Here is a 22,884-nt window from a genome sequence, read left to right on the forward strand (position 1 = left end):
TAACTACCACAACAAAGGCTTGACTTGAGACTTGGCTTGGTTAAGGATAATACATGTTCCTTCCTTCCCCCTGCCTTGAAAAGCTTATTTCCACCCCAGTATACAAATTTCTGGGAGACATGCTTATGACTCCAGCAGGGAAAATCTATCATTTTCAAGAAATGAAGGATTTAATATATAAATATACATCTTAACTCCAATAACAATCTCTCCAGTGTGTTTCCCAAATGTCTTGATAACACTTTTTATGATACAAACATGAAAAGCATTAACAGCTTTTTATTTCCAATCAGCTTTTTATTTCCTCTGACTACAAATATTCCTCTTGGCATAATTCAGAGCAAGGTCATCCTATACTACTGTTTGACAAGCTCCCAACAAACATTCCTGATGTAACAGCTGACAACACATGATGTAAGCCCCCATCAAGTGCCAAGGGAAACCCTAACATCTGCATAAGCTTGCTTTTAGAATTGGACATGAAACATACTATAAATTAGCACTTAGTCACTTCTGCATTGGTCATCTCAGCAGAAAAGGACCCTACATGAAAGCCTGTTGAAAAACACAGCAGCAAAACAAAAGGCAACATGGCAACTCTAGTTAGTGCACTTCAAAGAACAGTATCTTCTTTTTTTTTTAAGCATGATAGGTACAAAATCAAACCTAAAATCAAGAATAAAGCAGAAGAATATTAAAGTTATATTCTGTTCATTTATTCTTCTTTGGTAATCTTTACTGTCTACGTAAAGCATTTTACATAAGGGCAGTTTCACAGTCCTGTGGCCTACTGTCGAGTTACTCAGGTACCTTCCTGCTGACAAAGTCAGAGCAGGTACTGAAGTTAGTCGTGTAAGCACAGATCAAGCACCTCAGGTACACAAACAGCAGCACTCTTTCCACACCACAACAGCTGCATCATCTGCTTTTAAACTTATGCTGCAATTCCTCCCCTCTGCCTTTTCCCAAGAATAGTCATATCCAAAACCCAACACCACACTCACTGTGGAAGCACTCCACTCCTGAAGGCAAGTGGAAGGATTTGCCTTCAGCATAGAGACTTACCAGTATAAGTATGCACTGTAATCACACTAGGACATTTCCCTTAAATACACAAACAAACCCCTCTTCCTTTGGAAGCAGAGCACATGTGACTTGTACGAACAGGGATGTTGGTGTAAACTATCACTGTCCCTTAACCTGCTTTCTCAGCTCAGCTCCTCCTCTGCAGGAGGCTGTCTCTGAAGTCTGCCAGCAGACTTGTTCCCTGAAGGCTCCCTAGCCTGTTTCAGTCAGGTTTTCACGTTCCTTCAGCTAACCCAAGCCATTTTGACTGAATCAGGTTAGAAAACATTGATAGGAGTAGCTCTACAAAGAGTGACCAGGGAATAACAAACAGTTAAGTGCATCTTTCATCATCTCAGATGGATATGAATCCCATGAAATATCTGATCAGTCAAGGACATTCAAAGAGCTACAGATTCACACCAGCAGTATAACTACACTACTTAGGTTCCTCCAGCCACAAGAATCCTTGAACATTACATTTCAAGCAAATTTGGGGCCCACACTAGGGTAAGCATGTATTTCAAGACTAGTAAGAACTATCCCTCTAACTCAATCTGGTTAAAGTTTCTCCAAGTCTCTCTCATTCCTGCAGCTTAAGAATAAATAAATCAGGTATAAAACCACAAATGCTGTAAAGGAAGAGTGACAGTAGAGAAGGGGGATGTCAAAGATGTACATTACAAAGACGTAATTGAATATGTAAGCCTAATTTTTTTTAATTCAAATATATAGTGTCTGGGAAAGTTGTATCAACTAGAAGTGTCAAGAAGCACAAAAAAGGTGCAACTTCTGAGAAAAGTTTTTGGTTGCTATGAGAGCAAGATAGTTTGTAACATTATATCCAACAGTAGCTCCAAGAGAATTTCATGACAAAGTTTGTTCAGGTGAAGACTACACAAACTGGACCTTCAGAATTTCCCCCCCTCACATCTTTTAAGCATCACCACAAAGTATCAACAAGGCAATACCAACAGTATTCCCAACACCCACATGCAAAAATTGCCATTTTAATGGTTAAGCAGTCATACAATAAGGTTTAAATGCTGTTCATAACTTGCCTTGTACCAACAATTGAACAAAACCAGACCTGCCATATTATACACTAACATTCCTGCAATAGAAAGGATAAAGGATGAAGTTTCAGGCAGCATTCCTAGACTAAGCTCATGTCAGAGAGTCACTACTGCTCTGTTGAATTGTCTTTTTAGAGAAACATGGTTTAAACCTAGAATGAAACATGTTGGCAAAGTGGATTTTGGCATATATGATTCTGCTGGAGATTCAAAACTTCTCACTTGAGAATGAGGAAAGCTTACAAATGTGGGGGCTTTTTGGTACAACAGAAATGCATTTAAAAAATAGTACTGCTAAATAGTAATCTTTAGAATTAACAATCACCAAATCTGCATGTGTCCATGTCAAGCATTGGTTTAACAACCATTGAGTTTAACAGACTCTTCATAGAAGTTTCTCTAAAAAGAAGAACCTTAACTGCTAAAATTAAGCTAATTCAGATATTTTCAAAAGCACAGCAGTGCAGTCTGAAAAGCAACAATGCATGTCAACAGCAGATTTCAGGTTTTCTTTGGCCTTAGACTAAGCTTGCCATTTACATTTGAAAGATGATTTCTCCATATTATTGGTTTCTGTAAATCTGTGAGGAAACTTGAGTTTTGCATTACAGACAGCATTCTACTAGAAGTTTTCTGAACCAAGGATTACAGAGTGATTAATGCAGTGGTCTGTAAGCCAGAGTCTTATTTTCTCCCTGTGTTTTTAAAATCTGTGTCTATCTCGACATAGCAGTGTTCTGAAGGCCAGCGTGCTAAGTCATGGATGAGGTTTTGATGACAAGAATTATGTTTCAATTAATTTCTACTGAATGCGTTGTCAGATTTCTAGGAACTCAGTTCTCACTGAATTGCTATTTCCAGAGCCAAAGTGTCTAAAACTGTCTAAAGAGACATCCTTCAAGTCTGCAGAACACCCAGTGATACAGAAAAGGCTTCTCTCCGTATGTTGTCAGTGCTCCCACTTCTCATTATTCGCACACTTAGCACCCTCAAAAATACTAATTAAGTAAAACCAAGATGTTTTAGACAGTGAAAATCACACATTTACACAGCAGCCACTGTGAACTTTATTAAGAAAAGAAGTTTGCCAGTTAAACTGTGATGACTTTATTGACTTCTCCACTAGTAGAAAAACAGTTCTCTCATAATGGCTCTGGAAATCATTTATTGCCAAGTAAATGCTGAATTCCCAGCAATGTATGGTCTGTTTGGAACTCTGGCAGTCTTACCATGAAAGGGCTATATTCACCTTTGCAAAATGCAAAGTAAGCAACACATCTTTTGTTCAAGCAACAAAGTCATTCTTGAGGCAGATGCCATGCTAGCCAAATAGCAAAGCCACCTTTACATTAAGCAATCTTTTCTATCATGACGGTTCCACAAAATGAAGTGTAATTTGTGAGGAAAACAATTCATAAGACACCAGTAAAATGCTCTCTTTATGTAAAGAGATGTTCTCTTTATGTGTAGTCAAGTCTTATTTCTCAGGCAGGAGAGGCTGAGCTAAAATGAGACAGTATGATGATCTATCTTCATGAAAATGTCCTGTTGCTAATGCCTCTGCTTTTGCCTCCTTTCCTCTTTATTAGTCCTGTGAAGTCCTATGCATTAGAAGTCAGAACGAGGTTTCTTCATTCATCTGGAATCAGATTTATATCCAATCCTCTAAGTGACTCACAATGCTGTCTACACACATTTCTGAAAAGTAGTTCTCCATTCCTAAGTAATCCAACCATCGCGAAAGATATTTTCCAATTTCTTCAACTCTAGAAGTTGTTTTAATTCCTTTTTCATCTTCATCTTGTAGCCACGTAGCAGAATAGCATTGTCATGGTCTATGTATAGTAGGATTTAATCCTTATTAATAACTTCAGTAGATTGCCCGAGGATTTTTAGTACTGTAGTAGGCTTCACATGCAGCTACATAAGCAGATTCTGGGAAGAAATCATCATGGTATTCTGCTAAAAACCTGAGAAGAAAGCACACCAAAAAAAGGAACAGAACATGAAACATTTAAGAGAAATGTTATTTTCAAATTAATTTTTAAGCTCAGCAAAACCACACCCTGGGAATTAAGAATTATTACACTTTGAAATTTGGCATACAAAAGACCTGCCCTATTTTTTACAAGTTTTACATAGTGAGAAATAGCCTTTCCCTATCAATTAAAAGAAATTCAAAAGCTGAAGCTACACTCAGAAAAAGAATCTCAAGAACTATCACAGAAGGAAAAAAGAAGTTAAAGAGATCTTTCTGCAACTGCTGTAAATTACCTGCTCAGCATACTATTTTCATTTGTGTCGCAAACAGTATTTTCAGTTATCATGTCAGTATCTTATACAAATGGCCAGGAACCATTAAGTCAAGTTGTATCTTTTAAGGTAAGTAAAGCTATGATTTCATGTTTCATGTGCCTGTGCATTTAAGGTCTCTATCTTTCAGGAGTATCTGATTTAAATATGGTTCTCAAAGACAAAACACATGCTTTGCAAACCCAGTTCCTTATTTTCCTATTTCTGCAACATGGTCTTAAAGTATTATTCAAACAGCTAAGCACCCAATATTTTATGATGTCTTCCTGCTCTTCTAATACACAACTGTTTCCTTGCTTAGGACTGAAAATGAGAATAAACAGTGCTACTACTAGCACTAGTAACAAACATGACTATAAGCTTTCTGCTCCTTCCTTTGTAATCAAAGACACTGGGTATATAAGTGGGGGCAAAAGGGCAAAACAGTTCTTAAACTCAAGACTACAATCAAGCTGCACTTCAGAAAAAAAACCCACAGACCTTCAAAAATACCTGGATATTAAAGATCAGCATCAATAAACATGGCAAACTGTTAGCTACAGGTTCTCTGAGCTAAGAGGAGGAAGCAATAGAAATGACAGGAAACAATGTCATTTGCATGATCTGGGTTTTCTCAAGAAACAGTGGCTAGGGTGATGACTTCAGTTTTGCAGAACCAATACTCTGGACACAGAAAGTCCAAACCAAAAAAAACAATGTTTCTCCAACTTCACTCACTGCTACACTGCCTGAATTCTTTGATCTTAACAGAGCAAAAGCATCAAAGAATACTGGCAAAACTCTTTATATAAACCAATTTAAATTTAATAAGGAGTATATTAATTGTTCAGAGCTCACAGCAAATGGTGACAGCATAAAATTGCAGATAAGCAAAAAAAGGTTGATTTTTCCCACACACCTCCAATCCTTGTACTTAAACATGGGTATCAAACAAGTGCTAAACTGGAGGAATAACTATATCCCACTAAGTCTAGAAAAAGCAGTGAGAAATACAAGCTTTTTTAGCTTGTATACAATCCTTTAGCATGCCATCATTAATTCAGATGGCATGCTGTCAACTTCCTCCATACTCGCTTATTTCATAGGAGCTCTGTAATTAAGAGTATACAGGGGGGCCTAGAATGGTTTCCGATGTAAAATGTTTCAAACCACTACAAAAGAGTACTGAAATAAGGGCAATTTAGAAGCTAATAAAATACCTGAATCATCAACTGCTGTGACCTCTGACTTGAGCTACTAATCGTTTTCTGCGATACAAGGGGTTTGTGTGAACTGAGTGTGGTAAGGACTAAAATGTAACAGAGTTGCACCTAACATGCTTAGAAAACACAAGATTAAGATGAGCTACAAGTGGTATTTAATTAATAATTCTTCATTAACACAAGTTGATGACTCCAACTGATTATAGGGGCTGATGAAAATCTTAGTGTCTTTGGATAACATTCAGTAAAACAGAGTACTAAGAGCTGGATCATACTAGGGAACATGTTTTAAAAGAACACTAAAACAAAGGAACCTTCAGAGGGGGCATTGGTTAGCTGACAGTTCCAAGAATTCTAACAGCAAGTAATGGGAAACAAGCTCATTTTCTCTTACAAATTTCCTGACTTTTGCTTAAGATCAGTCATACATGCCAGTTTGGTGCATACTGAAGTGACAGCTGGTAGACATGAGAAACGTTAACTGAGATGCTGTGCCACAGTTACAGCTCAAAAAAAAAAAAAAAAAGGCAGGCAGAATGCACGCAGTCAAATGTACATCTCCCTGTTCTCTATGGAACAGTTGTGAAAAACAAAATACCCCGGAGCTAGCAAACAAATTATTTTCTGCAGAGAAGTGGGAGAAAACTGCCAAAAGAAACACATGGTCAGCTTCTGTCCCAATCCCTTCTATATCTGTACACAAAGAGCAGGGCCCTTCTGAAGCTGTTTTCTATTCAAACTACATCACAGTGCAGAACGCTGGCACAGAAATATTAGGAGTCTCCTAAGACTCTTAGCTAGTGGATATTTCACTAATGCTTTGCTCTTGGACAAGCTAAAATAGCTTCAGGATCAACTACAATGGTACCTCTAAGTCATGAGCCAAGATTTAAAGACAGAGGGAGCTGTACTTAGCAGGCAAAACCAATGTTCAGCTATAGATCAGAAAGCACATTGCTATTGAGTTACTCAGAAACTGTTTCATTACTTTTAACTCACAAAGCTGATCAATTCAGTCACCTGTTGCATTATTGCCTTTTTCACTTTTATGCTTTTTATAGAGCTCATATGCATACATCTACATAGTTGATGTATGAAACTGCTTATGAGTAACCAAGTTCTGAGATGCACAGTCCACACTGATGCAAGATTGCACATTTTTTTCATCATGAGCATCCTCAAAAAGAAAACTTATGCTTTACACTCATGCTTAGAACATAGGAGTAACATGGTACAATGCAGCTATTTCCCTCCCTACCACAGGTAGAGGCAATACTTCTCAAAGGACTTGAGGGAATGGAGACAAGGGAAACAAGATATGTTGGCAACTTAACTTGAAGAATTCCTATGTTCTGATTTTCAAGCATGGGAGTCTGTAAGCAAGTTTACCTCAGGTGACTCCAAGCAATAGCCTCACAAATATACTACCACCTGACTTTGAGTTATACAAGCAGATCTAACAAAAGAGGCACAGAATTATCACTGTCCACATCAGAAGGCCACTTGACACATGTCAGGAACATTTATCAACACAAGTCAGTGAATTAACATGAGCTTTAACAGTGTCACCTTTTAACAAAAAGGGCCTTGTCTTGACAGCGTCAACACAACTTATTACCAGAACAGTCTCTGCATGAAGAAAAAAATTTCTACTCAACATCAGCTATTATCACATGAATAAACTGCAGGGACAGCCCAAAAAGCGTGAAAATGACAATGAAAGGAAAACTTTAATTTTTAGAAAGACAACCTCAGCCATTAAGATATAAGAATACGGAGTCCAAAGGAAAAGCTCCCAGGAAGGTGACATCTTAAACACTTCTGCTACAGAGTTCGAGAAGGTAAGCAGATGCTTTGAAGAGATCAGTGGCCTGAGAGAGGTGCTGTTTGAAAGGTAACTGTAATGATCTATCTAAAGGAATTTGCTGAGAGCATTATGGATCCTAACTCTATGAGTCACCTCATCAAAAGAAATGTCATTTACAGACTAAGAAGTTATCTCCCCAGTTCATAGGCCTATCTCCATCTGGAAGGCTGTTCAGAGCAAAAGATCCTCAACAAAAACTCCATCATAACACCATTGCCCTTGGCCTTTTAAGGGAGAGGGCAGAGAACTCTGAAGATGCCATGCTGTCAACACAGCATTTCCAGTAATCAGGCTGAGTAACCATTAAAAGTGGTAACTTCTAGTACCACTTTTGGGAAAATAGCCCTACAAGAGCTCAATACGGGAGTCCTTGGTTTGTCTTGAGGATGAAGACCCACTTGTAGTAAGGCCAGATCCCTAGAGCTGCGTTCTAAAAAGCTACTGTAGCACATTTAAAGTATTTTGGGCAACCTCTCAGTTTAGACGTGTGATCCAAACCTCAGCCATTGACCAGCAGTATGCTCACTCGAGTACCCAAACACTCATGGTTTGATAAGCAGAAGGAAGAGAAGCAATCCACATGGTGAGTTTCAGCAAGTATTTTTGGCAAAGCAACCAAAGCTTATTGTTCTTTAGTCAAGAACAATAAGCACAGATGAGCATATTCTGCAGACCAAGCAAACAAAAGCCCTCTGAAAATAAGAACCTGTATGATACCAGGTACTCACTGACAAAGCATTCAACATCAAGGTGCCAAAAGTTTGAGAGGACCTAAAATGGCAATTACCTTTCTACCCATTCAATGCATATAGCAAAGTCCAAATAAATGATAGTAATGCCCTGAAATAAGGCACTGTGCAAACAGAATTACTTCAAAATGTTTCAAAACTTTTAAAAGAATATTCCTTTATATGTCTGTGCCCTCTAAACCCACACCTCAATTTATACTCGAAAACTCATAAGTTCTATAGTATATCATAACTGCTATGTTGCACAGATACTTTTTGCCAAGTAACTGGTTAATCCCAAAAACTGAAAGACCAAAAAAACTCTAATATGTTCAATAATATGGATCAATTAATAATCAATATAACAAACACTGGCATAATTGCATTCTTTATGATCTATCAGAAAGTGATTTTTAGTTAGTTATCATCTTGCAACTTTATTAAGCCACAATGAATCACAATGAGCAGGAATTCTGTCACAAAGCAACTTGACCTAACTAAAGATGTTTTCTCTTCTATTCACCATGTGCAGTGCTTCATTTTTTCATTCTCAGACACTAATAACCTCTCATTAATTGTACATTAGCACAGACTAGTGGTGATAATTCACCACTGCACATATACAATTACTACACCCAAAATGTGCTGTCAGAACCAGAGTTCTGTTTCTTAAGGTTACTTGAAACAAGTTGTCATCTTTCTATACATACATTTTATTATTACAGTTCTCTAATTTGGTCACAGTCTCATTTGGCTTTCTTCTCAGAAAGTGCTCAACAGTATCAAAACACTTTTCTACCCATGGAGCAGAGTGGTACAATAGATACAAGCAGATTGTAAAGCATCAGGGAAAAAGAAAAGAGATCTAAGCTTACAGGAAATATTTAGTTTGAAATACCTGGGAGTATTTCAAAACTAAAGACAAATTGCAAAACTAGAGAGCATTAAGAAATTAGTTCTCCATAATGCGAAAGAATACATGTTGGCCTCATCTGAAAACTATGTATTAGAAGCAATATTTTAGAAATATTTCATCACTTATTCTTTTGCATTTCATGAAAGTCAAAATACCTGTCTTTCTGAAGTGCTGTACACTTAGCTTTGCCTTTTTTTCTACAATACAGTCCTGAAATTATCTCGGTGAAGATGGGTCTTGCTATTGTAAAAACAGACATGCTGTGTCTAATGTCTCCTAATTTTTAAGTAGTTCCTGTTGGACAACAGTCCTGAGAAGTGACTTCTCTGATTCCAAAACAGTTTTCCAAGTCAAGGTTGTGTTCAAATCAATGGGAACAGCAAAGCAGAAACTGGCACCTTCTTGCCTATTATTTCTCATCACTGAAGCAGCCTCTGGAGCCATGCTAGGCACCTCACAGTAAAGAGAAATCATAAAATACAGCCCATACAGCATTTTATTTTAAAAATAGCTGAAATAATAGAACTAGTTAAAAGATAATACCTTCTCTACTCAAAAACTATTAACAGGCAGGAAGATTTAATCAGGAGTCCTTCACTACTGGAATACCAGTAAGCAAGCACCAGTTATTCTGTGAGCTTCCATTGCTTGCTCCTCAAGACTAAACTCAAACTAAGTGAAATTCGGTGAAACCACCTCGTGACTGTCATTAAAGTCTACTTCAGACTGCAAGTACCATGAATTATTTCCAAACTAAATAATTTAAGACTCATAATTTTGTACTTAATTTGAGAAATTGATTTTCTTTACATCTGCAAATTCTATACTTGAGAAATCAACTTCCACGTTCTCCTTGAAGAAATTTTCATTATGCACACTTGTAGAAAGCTGCACTAAGCACAAAGGGTACAGCTTCTACTTAACAAGAAAGTCAAAAAGATGCATTTCATACATTCCTCAAAAATATAGGTTGTCTGGGAAACTGAGAACAATCTTGTCTCGCAGCAGTCTGAGGGCATGACTGGAAAATATTATCCATGTAGCATCTCAAAGAAAATTTAATGCCTCTATCAAGTACTAAGTAAACTCAATAAAACAAGCTTCCAGACAAAGTATTAAATAAGTCTCAGTTCCTCAGACATTAATAGTATAAATGCTAAATGAAACCGTAAATTTTAGTCATAAAATTATAATTCAAAATTAAATCAGTATCTATGCAAGAACTAAATCAGTTGTCTACTACATGGAAGTTTTATTTAAAAATATATAAACTGCTTATGCTTGGACTACTCTACCTAGACTTCAAAGAAGATTCAGAAGCAGTTTTATTAATGTAACCAGACACATTGATCCTTTGTCTGCTACTAGAAAAATAAAGAAATAGAGAGTACTTCAGCTTGTCACTCAAGAGCAATCCACTAAAAAAAAAAAAATTAAGTGGTCTGCAAGTAAATTGGCTGCTATCATCTAATGCATACAGATCTTTTAGGGCAGTTCTTATCCTTTGAAAAGTAAGCCAGAATAGAACTGATATAAAGTATTTATAATAAACATCCATTAATTCATTCCCAAAAAGGAAAAGACAGAATCTGAAAACTGAAGAACTAGTATAAGCTGTCACCTCAACCTCAACTTTTCTCTTGTAATTAGAAATAGATAATGCAGAATTATTTCTGTGATAAAAATCAAGCATAAACGAGTTCCTAGAAAACGTAATTGTTTGACCACTTTCAATGACACATGGGACAGAAATATATACCCAAATGAAAGACATGTTAAAGTACCATGAATATGTGTTGAGGAAAAAAAAAATCTAATAATCTGCATGGTTTCTGTGCTACCTATTTGAATACACAGCATAACTAATAAGGAAACTAGACTAAGAAGAGTATTTATGACAAAGCTACCCAAGACCAAGTGCTGCCTACAGAAGTAACTGTAACTTGGAAGCTTTTTTGGCACTGTCAAAAAAGAAAGCACTTGAAAAAACTAAGAGCCTTCAAATATTTTGCTGTAGCAGATATGCTTGCCTGGAGGGGCCATTTTGCTTTAGTTGTAGTCTGGTCTTGGGGACTGAAGAACATTTAAGTGTTTTCTACAAGGAATGCAGCTTGTGTACTCTGAGCACTCCACATCCCAACACAAAGCCTGGTAAATGGGAACTACCAAAAGATTTGCTTCAAAAGCACAGTTCTATCTCACCTAAAAATGCCGACGTGATTTATTGCTATTTAGAGATGAATTTGCATTTCAATGAGATGGTCAGATGGAAAAATAAGACAGACACAGATACTACCACCAGAACTTTCAGTTTAGCCACCTCCCTACCTGTATAGGGAGTAGGGGAAATGTTTCTCCTTTCCTCTATTCTATTCCAGTACAGCTCATCCATAGAATGGGTATGAAAACACTGCATTAAGGATGTTAAAAAGCAGAGACCTGCTGTGGTCAACACAGAAGAATCTGAACAGGCAAAGGTCTGATAAAAACTGATCTGATCCACAGTGAGTTAAGTTCCCTAAGAAATATTCACTCCAAAACCAGGTTTCCAATAACGAGCTCTACTTTTGTCCTGTTTGACTTTAGGGTACTTTGAATGCCAACAAGGATCTGATAAAAGAGAGAGTTGCAACACTTAACAGCTAAATGCTTCCAGGGAAAAATTTTGTATTGTAGAAACTTTGACATTTGAGGCATCTTATTTTCGATAAACAATTTAAGTAAAAGCATATTTAAGCTTTCATCTCTCTGATCTCTAATAGGACTTTTATTTATGCTAGAGTAATGTCATGTTACTTTTCCATACGTGGCTACTAAAGTCATTGACCAAAAATTAAGTTACAATTTCAACATTTGTTCCAAATGTTTACCATTTACAAAACTTTCTTGGCAATTTCATTTTCCACTGTATTGATGTTACACAGCACAGTGCCACACTAGGTATCTATCACCTCACTGTCATGCATAGATACTAACTACAGCACCTGGTAAAAATAAAAGCTGATCATGGTGCAGGTATGAGCTTACTGACTCCAGCTGTGGAGCTCGTGTGTTCAGATCGTTTGGGTATCTCTAAAAACCACTGCACTACATCACAGAGAAACCTTGCTGTTCAAAGCTCAATTCAGACAGATATTTCTTTTAAAAAATCGACCATAATTAAAAACCTGCTTTAAAGCACAAGTTTTCTTCCCCTGCTTATGCCACTGTAAGTCAAAACTCCCAAGATTATGCTCTCAAAAAAATAACAATGTAGACTTTGAATTTCTTCATAAACATGGTTCTTAACCAAGACTTGTCATTCTATATATAGTAACAAACTTTCCAACTTCAGTTCTCTGTCATTGTATTTCTCAAAATTTTAAGTAGGAAATTCAGGCTCCCTTCAATCTGAGTCACAGAATAGAAAAATCTTATATTAATCTTTACTCAAGTTGTTATCGTTAAAATTTTATATTAATTTTATCATATTCTTGTAGTAATGGAAAACTAACATCTTATTTTAAATCCTCTTTGTCATTCCAAGACATTTCAATCTATGTAACAATGGAAACATTGCTGTGGTACATTGTGTCACCTTACCTCAGAAACATTTCAAAGTGTTTTACTAAAGCCTTTAGGTTTTTGTCAGGAAAGCACATCTTCCCCAATATTTCTGGTAGCTTTACTGTAAATAAAAGAAATAATGTTTACACCTGTTCTTGTAAAAGCAACTTTTAATTACTTTTATCCAGTATAAAGAAAGGAATATAAAAATTTCTTCTCCCCACAGACCCCACTTTTCCTTGCAAGCTACTCATTGACCTTTCAAAGCCTTACTAAACAGGAACATGCTGAGAAAGTGAATGCTGCTTGGTTTAATGATGTTTGATAGCACACACTGGAAGTAACACTGCTTTGCTTTTCTTAAATGAAGGCTTACAGAGTCAGTAAAAGATAACCAAATCTATGAGTAGCCTAGGAGTTCTAAATAGATTAAAATGTACATTTAGCAAAGAATAAAATTTAATGTGATAAAGCAAACAGAAAAGTCACAAAGGTATAAGCAACAGAAAAAAAAAATAAAGCAACTTTGATTGAGCAGAGAGTTTTTCATCAGTTTACCAAACATCCGCAGCAAATGTTGAGATCCATAGATATATGAAGGAGGTGGTGGTTGATCACTTGGTGGATAATTCTCTGGCATCAATTTCCAGGACAAAACCTAAACATGAAACGTGAGGACATTGGTTATTAAATCTTTATAGCATCATAAATAATTTAGTCTGTACAGAACTTCAAATGCAAAGATAAGCAATACCAACAAAATCTTTTTTTGCATAGCCCTACTCCGAGGTCCACAAAACCCTTAATTATGGAATCTAGGGTAGTAACATTAAAATCAGTTACCTCATTCAGTTCATTGTTTCTTCTACCTTCAAAGCCAGTAAAAACTGTGCTCCCTTCTTTGCTAGGAGTCAAAGTTATTGGTGAAGATGACCCGCTATGGACAGGGGTTTCTTCAAAAAGGAAGAAAAAAACAAAACAAATGAAATCAGAAATAAATTGTATTGTTTTGTGAAACTATAAGCCATTAAACTGAACTAAGGTCTGCTGCTAAAATGTTTGAAGTCTTAAATACTGAAATTCAATAAAAGTTATCCTAAAATAGGCTTTCAGAAATGCAGCTCATTGAATACTGTGGAACAATACAGTACCAGAGTACTGAGAATATTGCATTATATTTCTCTCTTTGGTAATAAAGCCTCAGAGATAAATAATTGATACAAAAAGTAATGAATTCCCACTTCAATCACACAACTCACAGTCCACACAGCGTTAAAAAAAGAACAGAACTTTACACTTTGTTTAGACCAACAATTTGAAGAGCAAAAGCTACTTTTTTCCAGGTGCAAGAAGAGCTTAGGCATAGAAGCCGGGGTCTCGAGATGACGTCTCTTAGGCTGTGGGGAAGCGCTGCTTTCCGACAGCCTGTCGCAGTTGGAGCTGTGGCGAGTGGAACGTCTCAGCGACTGCAGGATTTCAGGCTCAGCTTTCCGCCTTTTCGGCGTGGCCGGCTCCCCTGTGGTGGGCTGGCTGTCCGTTGACTGAGGCGTGGGCGGATTCAGTAGAGGAGGACTTGGGGAAAGTTCCTCCTGATTTCTAGGAAATTAAGGCAGCTTTACAGAACTGAAGAGATGAGGGCTCCCCCCACAAAAGAAATTCTTACAGTTTCACACATCTTGTTAAACACTTATTCAGATGAGACAGTCTCCTCCCAATAACTATTAAAGTGATGAGGCCTTCTGTTAAATACTATTTTCCAGAAGTATACTTGTTTTCAAATAAAAGTTAAAACCCACAAATATGACATTCTTCTACATTTTACTGAGGAGATGAGCAGTATTAAACTCCTTATATCCAACCTACCTGTTGGTATTTGTTGAGTTTTCTTTGATAGGAAGAAAGAATTTTGATGAGGTCACCTTCTTAAACTGAGCTTGTTCATAAGGATAGAGCAAAATTAATGGAAGTGTGAAGTCAAAGGTTATTCTCAGCCCATCCACCATCTCTTTACATAACTCAACACTAGAGGGGAAAACAAATATAAAAAGTTGCATGTCAAAAATTTTCAGCATAGTTGTACAAAACTGCCCTTTAATATGGACCATTAATATCATAACTACAATATGCTGATTTAATCACTAAGTAATAAGTGATTAAAAGCATACTTAAAAAGACAGTGATTGCTCTCATTACTTAGAGTTACAAATTTTTAAAAAGTCTGCTTCATAACCTCAAAAAACCTACCCAATTTTTCTATTGTATTATTGGATTAATGAAATCTACTGTAGAGTAAACAAAGTTAGTCAGATGTTTTTCATGTAGCATTATTTTGTTTTTCCAAGTTTACTAGGCTGAAAACAGAGGCACAGAAAAAGGAAGTACTCAACAGACTGAATCTCGGTCTAACAGGAATATGAAGAATTTGATCTATAGCTGCTAAGATGCAGTTAAGGTTGTGCTTAAGAGATATCCAGTCAACCAACAAAACCAGATAAATTTCCATTGGACATCAGCCTCCAATGGTCTGCTCCAGTAATCAAACACTACATTTAGAGGCTACTAGGAATTTCAGTTTTCGGCTTGTGTAAAAGACTCACAATGTTAGGTGGTGCTGTTACAGAAGAAAAAGAACACCAAGTGCAGCCCACCTGCAACACCTCTCACCTCTATGAAGGTATTCCACTCTCATGTTTCAAGTGCATATATGTGTAGGGTGATAGAAATTTGATTCTGCCAAAATGACCCATGCTAGAAATTCCAAACCTTATTACCATTTCATACCAGCTGCTAAAACTACTGCCTTTGGTTTTTTTAAATACTACATTTAAATTGGGTTGGGGGACCAGCATGTGCAGAAATTATACTAGATCCAATAAGGTCAATAACCTTCAGTGTTAGAGCAGTAAGGGCAACATAATAAAACCATCAGTTGAACCTCTCCTACTTAATGGATCACTAAAACTATACACATTTGGAGAAGTTCCTTAAACATGCACCTTTAAAAATTATTATGTGTGTACAACCTTCTGTTCATATTTCTGATACTTCTTCTAACTTTTTGTTTGGGAGATTATACTACAACGGAAAGCTATTAATCTGTCAAAGAATGAACGGCATCAACATAAACCTAGACACTCATATAGACCCAAGTATTTCAAGGAATAGTGTAATTACACACCACTGAGATAGAACATTGTAACACAAGTCAAGATCACTCTTAGATAAAATACAAGACTGCAGACTTACATAAAGAAGCAGTCTCATCTAACACCAAGAATCTTTAACATGAGAGGAAAAAAAACAACCAAACAAAAAACACCACACTGCAAACATGGAGGGTTAATTTGTAGTATGGTAAAAGAATATAGAGCTCAGCTGAGAAAACAGAAACTAAGACACAATTAATTTTAACAAACAGGATTGGTGTTACTACCCACAGTTTCCCTACATATTGACTCTAGGATTTAAGATCATATGTCAACTGAAAAAAAAAACCCAACCGGCACTTGGAGTTCTTTAGAAGTGTTTGTATTAATTCTTCATCCTTTATAAAACTGGAACCTGTTCAGTTTTATTTAACCAGGATATTCTCATATCAGATATGAAATTTTTCACATTGACAACAGCAACACATTCTTCCAAACGAGTCACAATATTTACAAAAACTTACATGATAAACCAGGATATTGATACTTTTGCATAATGACTTTTCAGAATATAGGGACACTCACTGATAAACAGTCAGCGTTACTGTACTACAGGTATCTGTCAAATACCTTAAGCCTTATAAACAGACATTCATCATGGTATAAGCTCACAGAAGTGAACAGCCATAAAACAGAACGGTCATTCTTGTGACAATAGCACTGGACTAAACGTTACTTACTTCTTCTCTGGCGGCACATAATGAAGATTCATATTAGCATGTGGAGTCATCTGATGGTGCCGAGACCTTTCATTGGCTGAAAAAGCGGCATTAATAGCAAAATGTTTCACATATGACTCCAGGATGGTTATTATATTTGTCTGACAAGGAAGCTTCACTAGCTAAAAAGAAACCATAAATTAATGTCTTATAAAAACAGTTAGTAAGCATACCAAATTAAAACAGGAGCTTGTAATGTACCAACTAATTCAGTAAATGTCTAGTTCATGAAGCTATTTCAGCTTTTCAGCTATTAATTTCAACCCTTTAACCGAATTTTTGATCAAACAAAAAACATGGTCAGGTTAACAAGCTTGCTGCATTTCCATCTTTAAAACCAATCTGCATTCTAAAAATACAGTTGGGTACTGAAACACTACACTTAAATATGACAAGTCACTGTTTTAACTATAGAGAAGTCTGCTACAATATTGGTATTCTTCCTTATATTGTCTTAAGCTCACCTTTACCATGAAATTAAAAAAAACAGAACTTGTATACACAAAAACTACTTTTGATATCTTCCTCACCCTCCCATGAACATTCATTTCACAACTTTTATTTCATACCCTTTTTCTTCTGTTAATATAATAACAGTCTTCCTCAAGCTTCTTTTTCAAGACTTCAGGAATTTCTATGCTTATTGCTCTTTCTTCCATGTCCCTTTTTGTATGAGTGTCCTGTTCTTCTTTCTACAACAGACCAGTGCAAGAAACAATATATTGTTTGTGCTCACAAATATTAGTGAAAAAAGAACTTCAGTAGTCAGGATGCAATATAAAAATCAATTTTTCTCACACAAAAATAAAATTTTATTATTTATGGAATAAATATTTAAGTGGATAATAGCCTTACTGTAAGCTATTTAACAATACTGGTTTTGAAAGCATCTGCACATTCATTTCTTAAAACTTTTTTTTTTTAAATTTAGCATTCTCTTAAGTATTTAACAAACAAACAAACAACAAAAAAAACCCAACACAAAAAAACCCCACCAAAAACCCCAAAACCAAACCAGAAATCAGTTAGGTTTTGCTGCTTCAGATCACCCTCCCTGTACTACTTAGATTCCACACACCTTCAGAACAACTGTAGAAAAATAAATGTTTTTTCTTGAAGTCAGTCCTCTACGTCTTAATTTAAGACCAGGGCTGATGTCACAGTAAAACACACAAGGAACCTGCTGCTATTAGGAATTGTCCAACCTGCACAGATCAGTAAATTTTTACAGCACCCACAAAACTGGAAAATGTAGTCTCTTACATTTTCTCCACATAAGCCTCATGTGTAGGAAGAAGGGAAAAGAAACAAATTTGTATTTTTAGATTAATATCAAATAACTCTACAAGAATATGACATACTGCATAATTTTTGAAATCTCAACAACAGTAGAGACCAGGAGTAAAAAAATTATGGTTTTATTTCCAACTAAATTACCACCTGTGGCCTATATTTCATCTACTTCACTTTTTCCAGATTTTCAAGTACAGATTTTTAAATTCTATTAACTTAGGGAGCTCATGAATATACCATTTCTGTCCTCTCGTCTATGTCACTTTCTTCACTTTTTATTTCTTCATCTGTTCCTTCATCGCTGTCATCAGAAGAAGAACTACTTATAGCTGCAGAAAAGAGATTTCACATATTTATCTCACGTTATTGCATTGCAGAGGTTATGACCAAACAATTTCAGGCCCCAATGGAAAACAAAAAAAAAAAAAAGAACAAAACACCAAGCTACCAAAAAACCACAACTAGTTTGTTATATTTAATGAGGATTAATAATTCTAATTGAATTAAACACACAAGTATTATTTACAGCACACTATAAACATCTTAAATATGTAAGATGAGTTTATAGGAAGTATTCTTGCATCCTCTCTAAAAACAGTCACTTTTAAAAGCTCCCTACATTCCTGAACGCGCAGAGATCTTCTCAATTTTCATTGGTCTTTAATTCTGAACAGGGAATTAACACATTAATCATTCAATCAAAAGGTCTGGATCTGTGCAGTGACAGTTTCCAGAACATCAGTTAAGTGCCAGTCAGTGTTCCTGCTAGCTTTCTAGTTACAAAGAAAACTGCAGGAAATTAAAGATCTCTCTTGAAAGTGAAAATCAGCCAGATCTTTGTGCCAGGTAGACTAGGGAAAAAAATAATCTTATTGCCTCCTTCTTCATATAACTGTCTCTGTGTATTTCAGATAGGACAATGATACTCTTACATCATCCTGACAGCAAGTTACAGGATGCACTGCTCCCCAGGTCAAGAAGCTACCAGCAGTTACCAAAGGATGAAAATAAGCTCACAGTTTTCACTGCTCTCATCATTTTCTTCAGCAGGAAGGCTTTTTAACACAGAGTCAACACCAGGCAACCTGCAACGTCTCTTCTTTCTTCCCTTTCTTCTCCTGCAGAATATAAAATGGTTCACTGAAATTTGGCTAATACTTAATTTGTTTACCCTAGCTAATTCAACTACATGCAAATGCACAGGAAACATGTTTCAGTTATTTTCATTTATTAATGCTGAAATAATTTGGGCAATGCTTATTTGAGAGTGGACACCTTAATATCTGCACAGTAGCTCATATTCATGTTCTCAAGCAGATCCTCAAGCCGTGGCCAATCAATATTAGATTATTGCTTTTGGCTGAAAAACACTTCATGTTTTCCCAAATTATTTTGCAAGTACATTTCTTTGGGAAGATCTAGATCCAATATACAAGTATTTTGCACAATAGTTAAGAATAACATAGTTATTAAGTGTTAGTCTTTTGGAGTGGTGCTTAAGAACAATACATAGATATCTGCTTCAGCATGAGAAGAGTAGCTCTCTACAATGCACTGACTGTACTGAGTACATATCTACCATCTACAGCATGAGCTAAGGCCAAGCTCACTTGTAGACTTGTATCTGTTTGAATTTGAAAATTAATTTCTCATTCATTTTGAGGCCAAAAGGATTTCTTACATGCGAGCCACAGCCTTCCGAGCCAATTTACGCTGTAATCTGCGGTTTTCGTCTGTATCACGAAGAACATGATCTTCAGCTGCCCATCTATCCCAGCTAAGGATAAGCAGAAAGAAAATTAACAATGACTATGAACATGTGCTATTCATGATTACTAATGAATTAATATACATTAAATCTACAAAGCACTCTTTTAATGTCATTAAGAAGCAACATCTGTATCACGAGGTTTGCGTTCTTCTGCATTCACGTGGCTTCAACTCTTGTTGCTGCCTAAAACCTCTCGAGCTTTGACTTGACATGCAAGAGCGTTTGTAACACCAACACATGCTATCGATCACAGTCAGACGCTGCACTCACGTACTGGCCTTGATAACCAAACAATCCAAGTCTAGATTTAACAAAGCATAAACTTTTATTAATGGAAACCTAGGAGCCACAAGTATATGTCGCAGACAGATATCCCATGAAGTTTAAACTCATGGCTATCAAACTGACTCACTGAAATTTATGGATACAGATCAATGTGTCAACATGAGCAAGTATACTAAAGGCATTTACAAAACCAAAGATACTCCTGAAAACAGCAGTCCTTTGATATTCAGTGCAATGCCTGTCTTTGCAGAATAAAACAGAAGAAATGGGAGAACTGAAACAAGACATACAGGTTCTTACCTTCTGTTCCAACCGTTAAAATGGATCAGATATTCTGGAATCTTTCTGCCTTTCTCATCTTTCCCAACAACAATATCAACAATCTGAAACAAACATTGTATAGTATGTATTAAAAAGCGTGAGAGAAAGTAACCCTTCCAGTATTTAGAGAGTTTATGCACAAACAAAGAAAATTAAATTAAACAGACTTCTTATTATTTTGCCAGTTAACACTGACATGAGCAGAAGATATGGATTATACTAAACGGTCAGAAAAACTAGCTTTCTTGTTGAGTACTGTTAACACTGGGGGCTGCTCACCATCTTTGTCCTGTCCTCAAATATCCCATGCTTTCAAGACAAAGAGTGATGTCAACCAATGCAGTAGCACAATATGAATATGCAGATTTGGGCTGCTAATGTTTTCTCCTGTGTGCTGTCTCAAGCCCACAAAGCAGGAGAAAACACTTCTCTATATATAAACCCCAGAAGTGCTGCCCTGTTGAACACCACAGAATCTCAGCCACAAAACATTAAAATGCTTTGTGAGTATCTGAGCCTTTGTTTTCTTTCTCTTTCATGCATGTGAAACAGGCCAGTCTGAAAGAGCCTGCACCTCCGAAGGAAAAGACAGATCTAGTGGATCAATAAGAAAAGCATTGGTAATAGTAATAACAAAGGAATTGTGCAGCCTGCACTTGAGTAGCTCTCAGTAGATCATGTATCAGCAGTTAGGTTACAGTGATGTTTTAATTTAAAAACATGTGTGATGTTTAATTTGGGAATCCAGAATTTAAGAACTATTGATGGATTCAAGGACAGTTATGCTATTTAGGGTATTTGAAAGTGAGGAAGAAAAGGCACTACACAGTTTTGCACTCAGGATACCTCTGTGGATAGCAACTAAAGCTGCTGGGGTTGTCAGAACATGAGAATATGTGTACAAACAAAAGGACAGCCCAAAATATTACAGGATGGTGGTGTTCCTAATCAAAAGTGTATGAGAAACACAGACCTATGCACCTAGCAAACTTCCAGCAAAAACTACTGATTTGGTCAAGAATTCAGTTGCAATACTTTCCTTTTCATCCCTTTCTGTAACAAACAAAACAATCAAACAAAAAAACAACCAAACCAAACCAAAACAAAAACCCTCTGTTTGCAAGTTGGGTGGAGATGATTTAGGACTGCAAAATAATCTTGTATTTACATAAAGCTCTGTAATTACTATTACTACTCTTAAGGTCAGGCCTTACTGAATCAGTCACTTCCTACTCCAACACTTAAGATCCACCGCGCACTGCTTGCTGTGGTATTTCCGTATACTCTCTGCACCAGCGGTACCACTTAAACCCTTCTGAAAGGCAGAAGGGCAGCAAGCGTGGGAAAGCGCGAGGGGGAATAAATCTATCTACGCTACGCAACTGCGGGGATGAAAATCAGATTTCAGAATTACTTTGCAGGTGTTCAGCACAGAATAGAAGGCGGGAAGCGCTTCCGACACTCCCAGAAATCCTGGGCGGCTCCGCTCTACCTGTGGCGCCAGCCAGGCCCCGAGGGCCCGGGCCCCATCGCCTGTCACCCGCCTCTGCTCCCCAGCGCTCCGGGAAAGGCCCAGAGGCTCCTACACGGCTGCTACGCGCTCCCCTCGCCCCCGGGGCTCCCTGTGCGAAGGGACAGAGCTGAGTCTCGCCAGGGGACGGGCCTGAGCAGCCCGCAGGGAGCGATGACGAGGGGAGAGGCCCGGCGGGGCTGGCACCGCCTCGCTTCGCCTCCCTGCCCCGTGCTGGCGGGCGGCCCCCACCCCGCGACCTCTCCGCCTTCTGCCCGCTCCCCGGGCCAGCGCCCGTTTCCCACAACAAGTGCTGCTGCTGGCGGAGCCGCCTCCGAATCCCCGGTCGGGCCCGCAGCCTTTTCCCTCCCGCGCCGCCTCCCGCCCGGGAGCGCGCGCAGCGCCCGGCGGGAGCGGTAACGGGAGAGCGGGAGCGGTAACGGGAGCAGGCGGGCCGCGCGCCGGCCCCGCCCCGCGCGCCCGGGGACGAGGGGGACGGGCCGGAGGGGGGACAGGGGCACGCGCGGCCGGTCACCTTGGCATCATAGAGCACTTTGGCTTTGGTGGGGTCGGGCTCGAAGCAGAGAACTCTCTCTCCCCGGTGGAACTTAAATTTCATTCCCCGCGAGGTCATTTGTTCATCATGGCGCAAAGGAGAAGAGCCCCGCCCGCTCCCGCGGGGAGGTGCTGCTGCCGGCGCGGCCCCGCCCCCGGCTCCTTCAGCAGGGGCGGGTGGGGCAGAGCAAGTCGAGGTGCTGTGCACTGGTACCCCAGCTGTCCTCGGTGGAGTCGTGCTCGGCCCCGGGCGGGATGAGCTGCCCACCTGTGCCCACCCCGCTGGTCCCGCGAGGTGCGCGGCACGGGCGGCTGGGACCGGGCGCGGGAGGGGCGGCGGCCGGAGGACGGGTCCCTCCGAGCGAGAGGGCGGCCGCCTGCCCTGGGCCGGGAGAGCCCGAGCAGGCGGAGGCGAGAGCGCCCGGGCGCGGTTTTGCCGGCCCTGCTGGCGGAGCCCCAGTGCCCCCGGGCAGGGCCTTGCACTAGGCCTGTGCCCGCCTGCGGGGCTGGA

At 38.4% G+C, this 22,884-nt stretch overlaps 1 protein-coding gene across 4 annotated transcripts; it reads right to left on the reverse strand.

Annotated features, from left to right (window-relative positions):
• Positions 1-611: 611 nt before the first annotated feature.
• On the reverse strand, positions 612-22,884 carry MSL3 (MSL complex subunit 3). Of its 4 annotated transcripts, none has more exons than XM_027638953.1 (13): positions 22,354-22,884; positions 20,288-20,370; positions 19,613-19,708; positions 18,949-19,049; positions 18,169-18,260; positions 17,208-17,330; positions 16,600-16,760; positions 14,577-14,735; positions 14,047-14,309; positions 13,557-13,666; positions 13,272-13,371; positions 12,750-12,834; positions 612-4,111 (listed from the first exon to the last, which is right to left on the reverse strand). In XM_027638953.1, exons 1-13 carry the CDS (start codon positions 22,450-22,452, stop codon positions 4,012-4,014), a joined length of 1,572 nt encoding a protein of 523 aa, XP_027494754.1. In that variant the 5' UTR covers positions 22,453-22,884; the 3' UTR covers positions 612-4,011. The 4 variants fall into 4 exon arrangements, 3 of the variants coding, with proteins under 3 accessions (XP_027494754.1, XP_027494770.1, XP_027494765.1); XM_027638969.1 differs by lacking the exon at positions 22,354-22,884 and adding an exon at positions 21,535-21,681; XM_027638964.1 differs by lacking the exon at positions 22,354-22,884 and adding an exon at positions 21,523-21,681.

This window comes from Corapipo altera, unplaced genomic scaffold (assembly GCF_003945725.1).
Source record: "Corapipo altera isolate COAL_440 unplaced genomic scaffold, ASM394572v1 0, whole genome shotgun sequence".
NCBI classification, from domain to species: Eukaryota; Metazoa; Chordata; class Aves; order Passeriformes; family Pipridae; genus Corapipo; species Corapipo altera.

What these genes read in the sequence shown, in the direction of transcription:
- MSL3 (XM_027638953.1), bottom strand. Translation starts at nt 22,452, where the DNA reads ATGACCTCGCGGGGAATGAAATTTAAGTTCCACCGGGGAGAGAGAGTT. An exon ending in TATGTGCCGCCAGAGAAGAA is followed by an intron (nt 14,736 to 16,599) that starts GTAAGTAACGTT and finishes TTTCCCCTCTAG; the next exon opens with TGTTGAGTTATGTAAAGAGA. An exon ending in GAAACAATGAACTGAATGAG is followed by an intron (nt 13,372 to 13,556) that starts GTAACTGATTTT and finishes TTTCATGTTTAG; the next exon opens with GTTTTGTCCTGGAAATTGAT.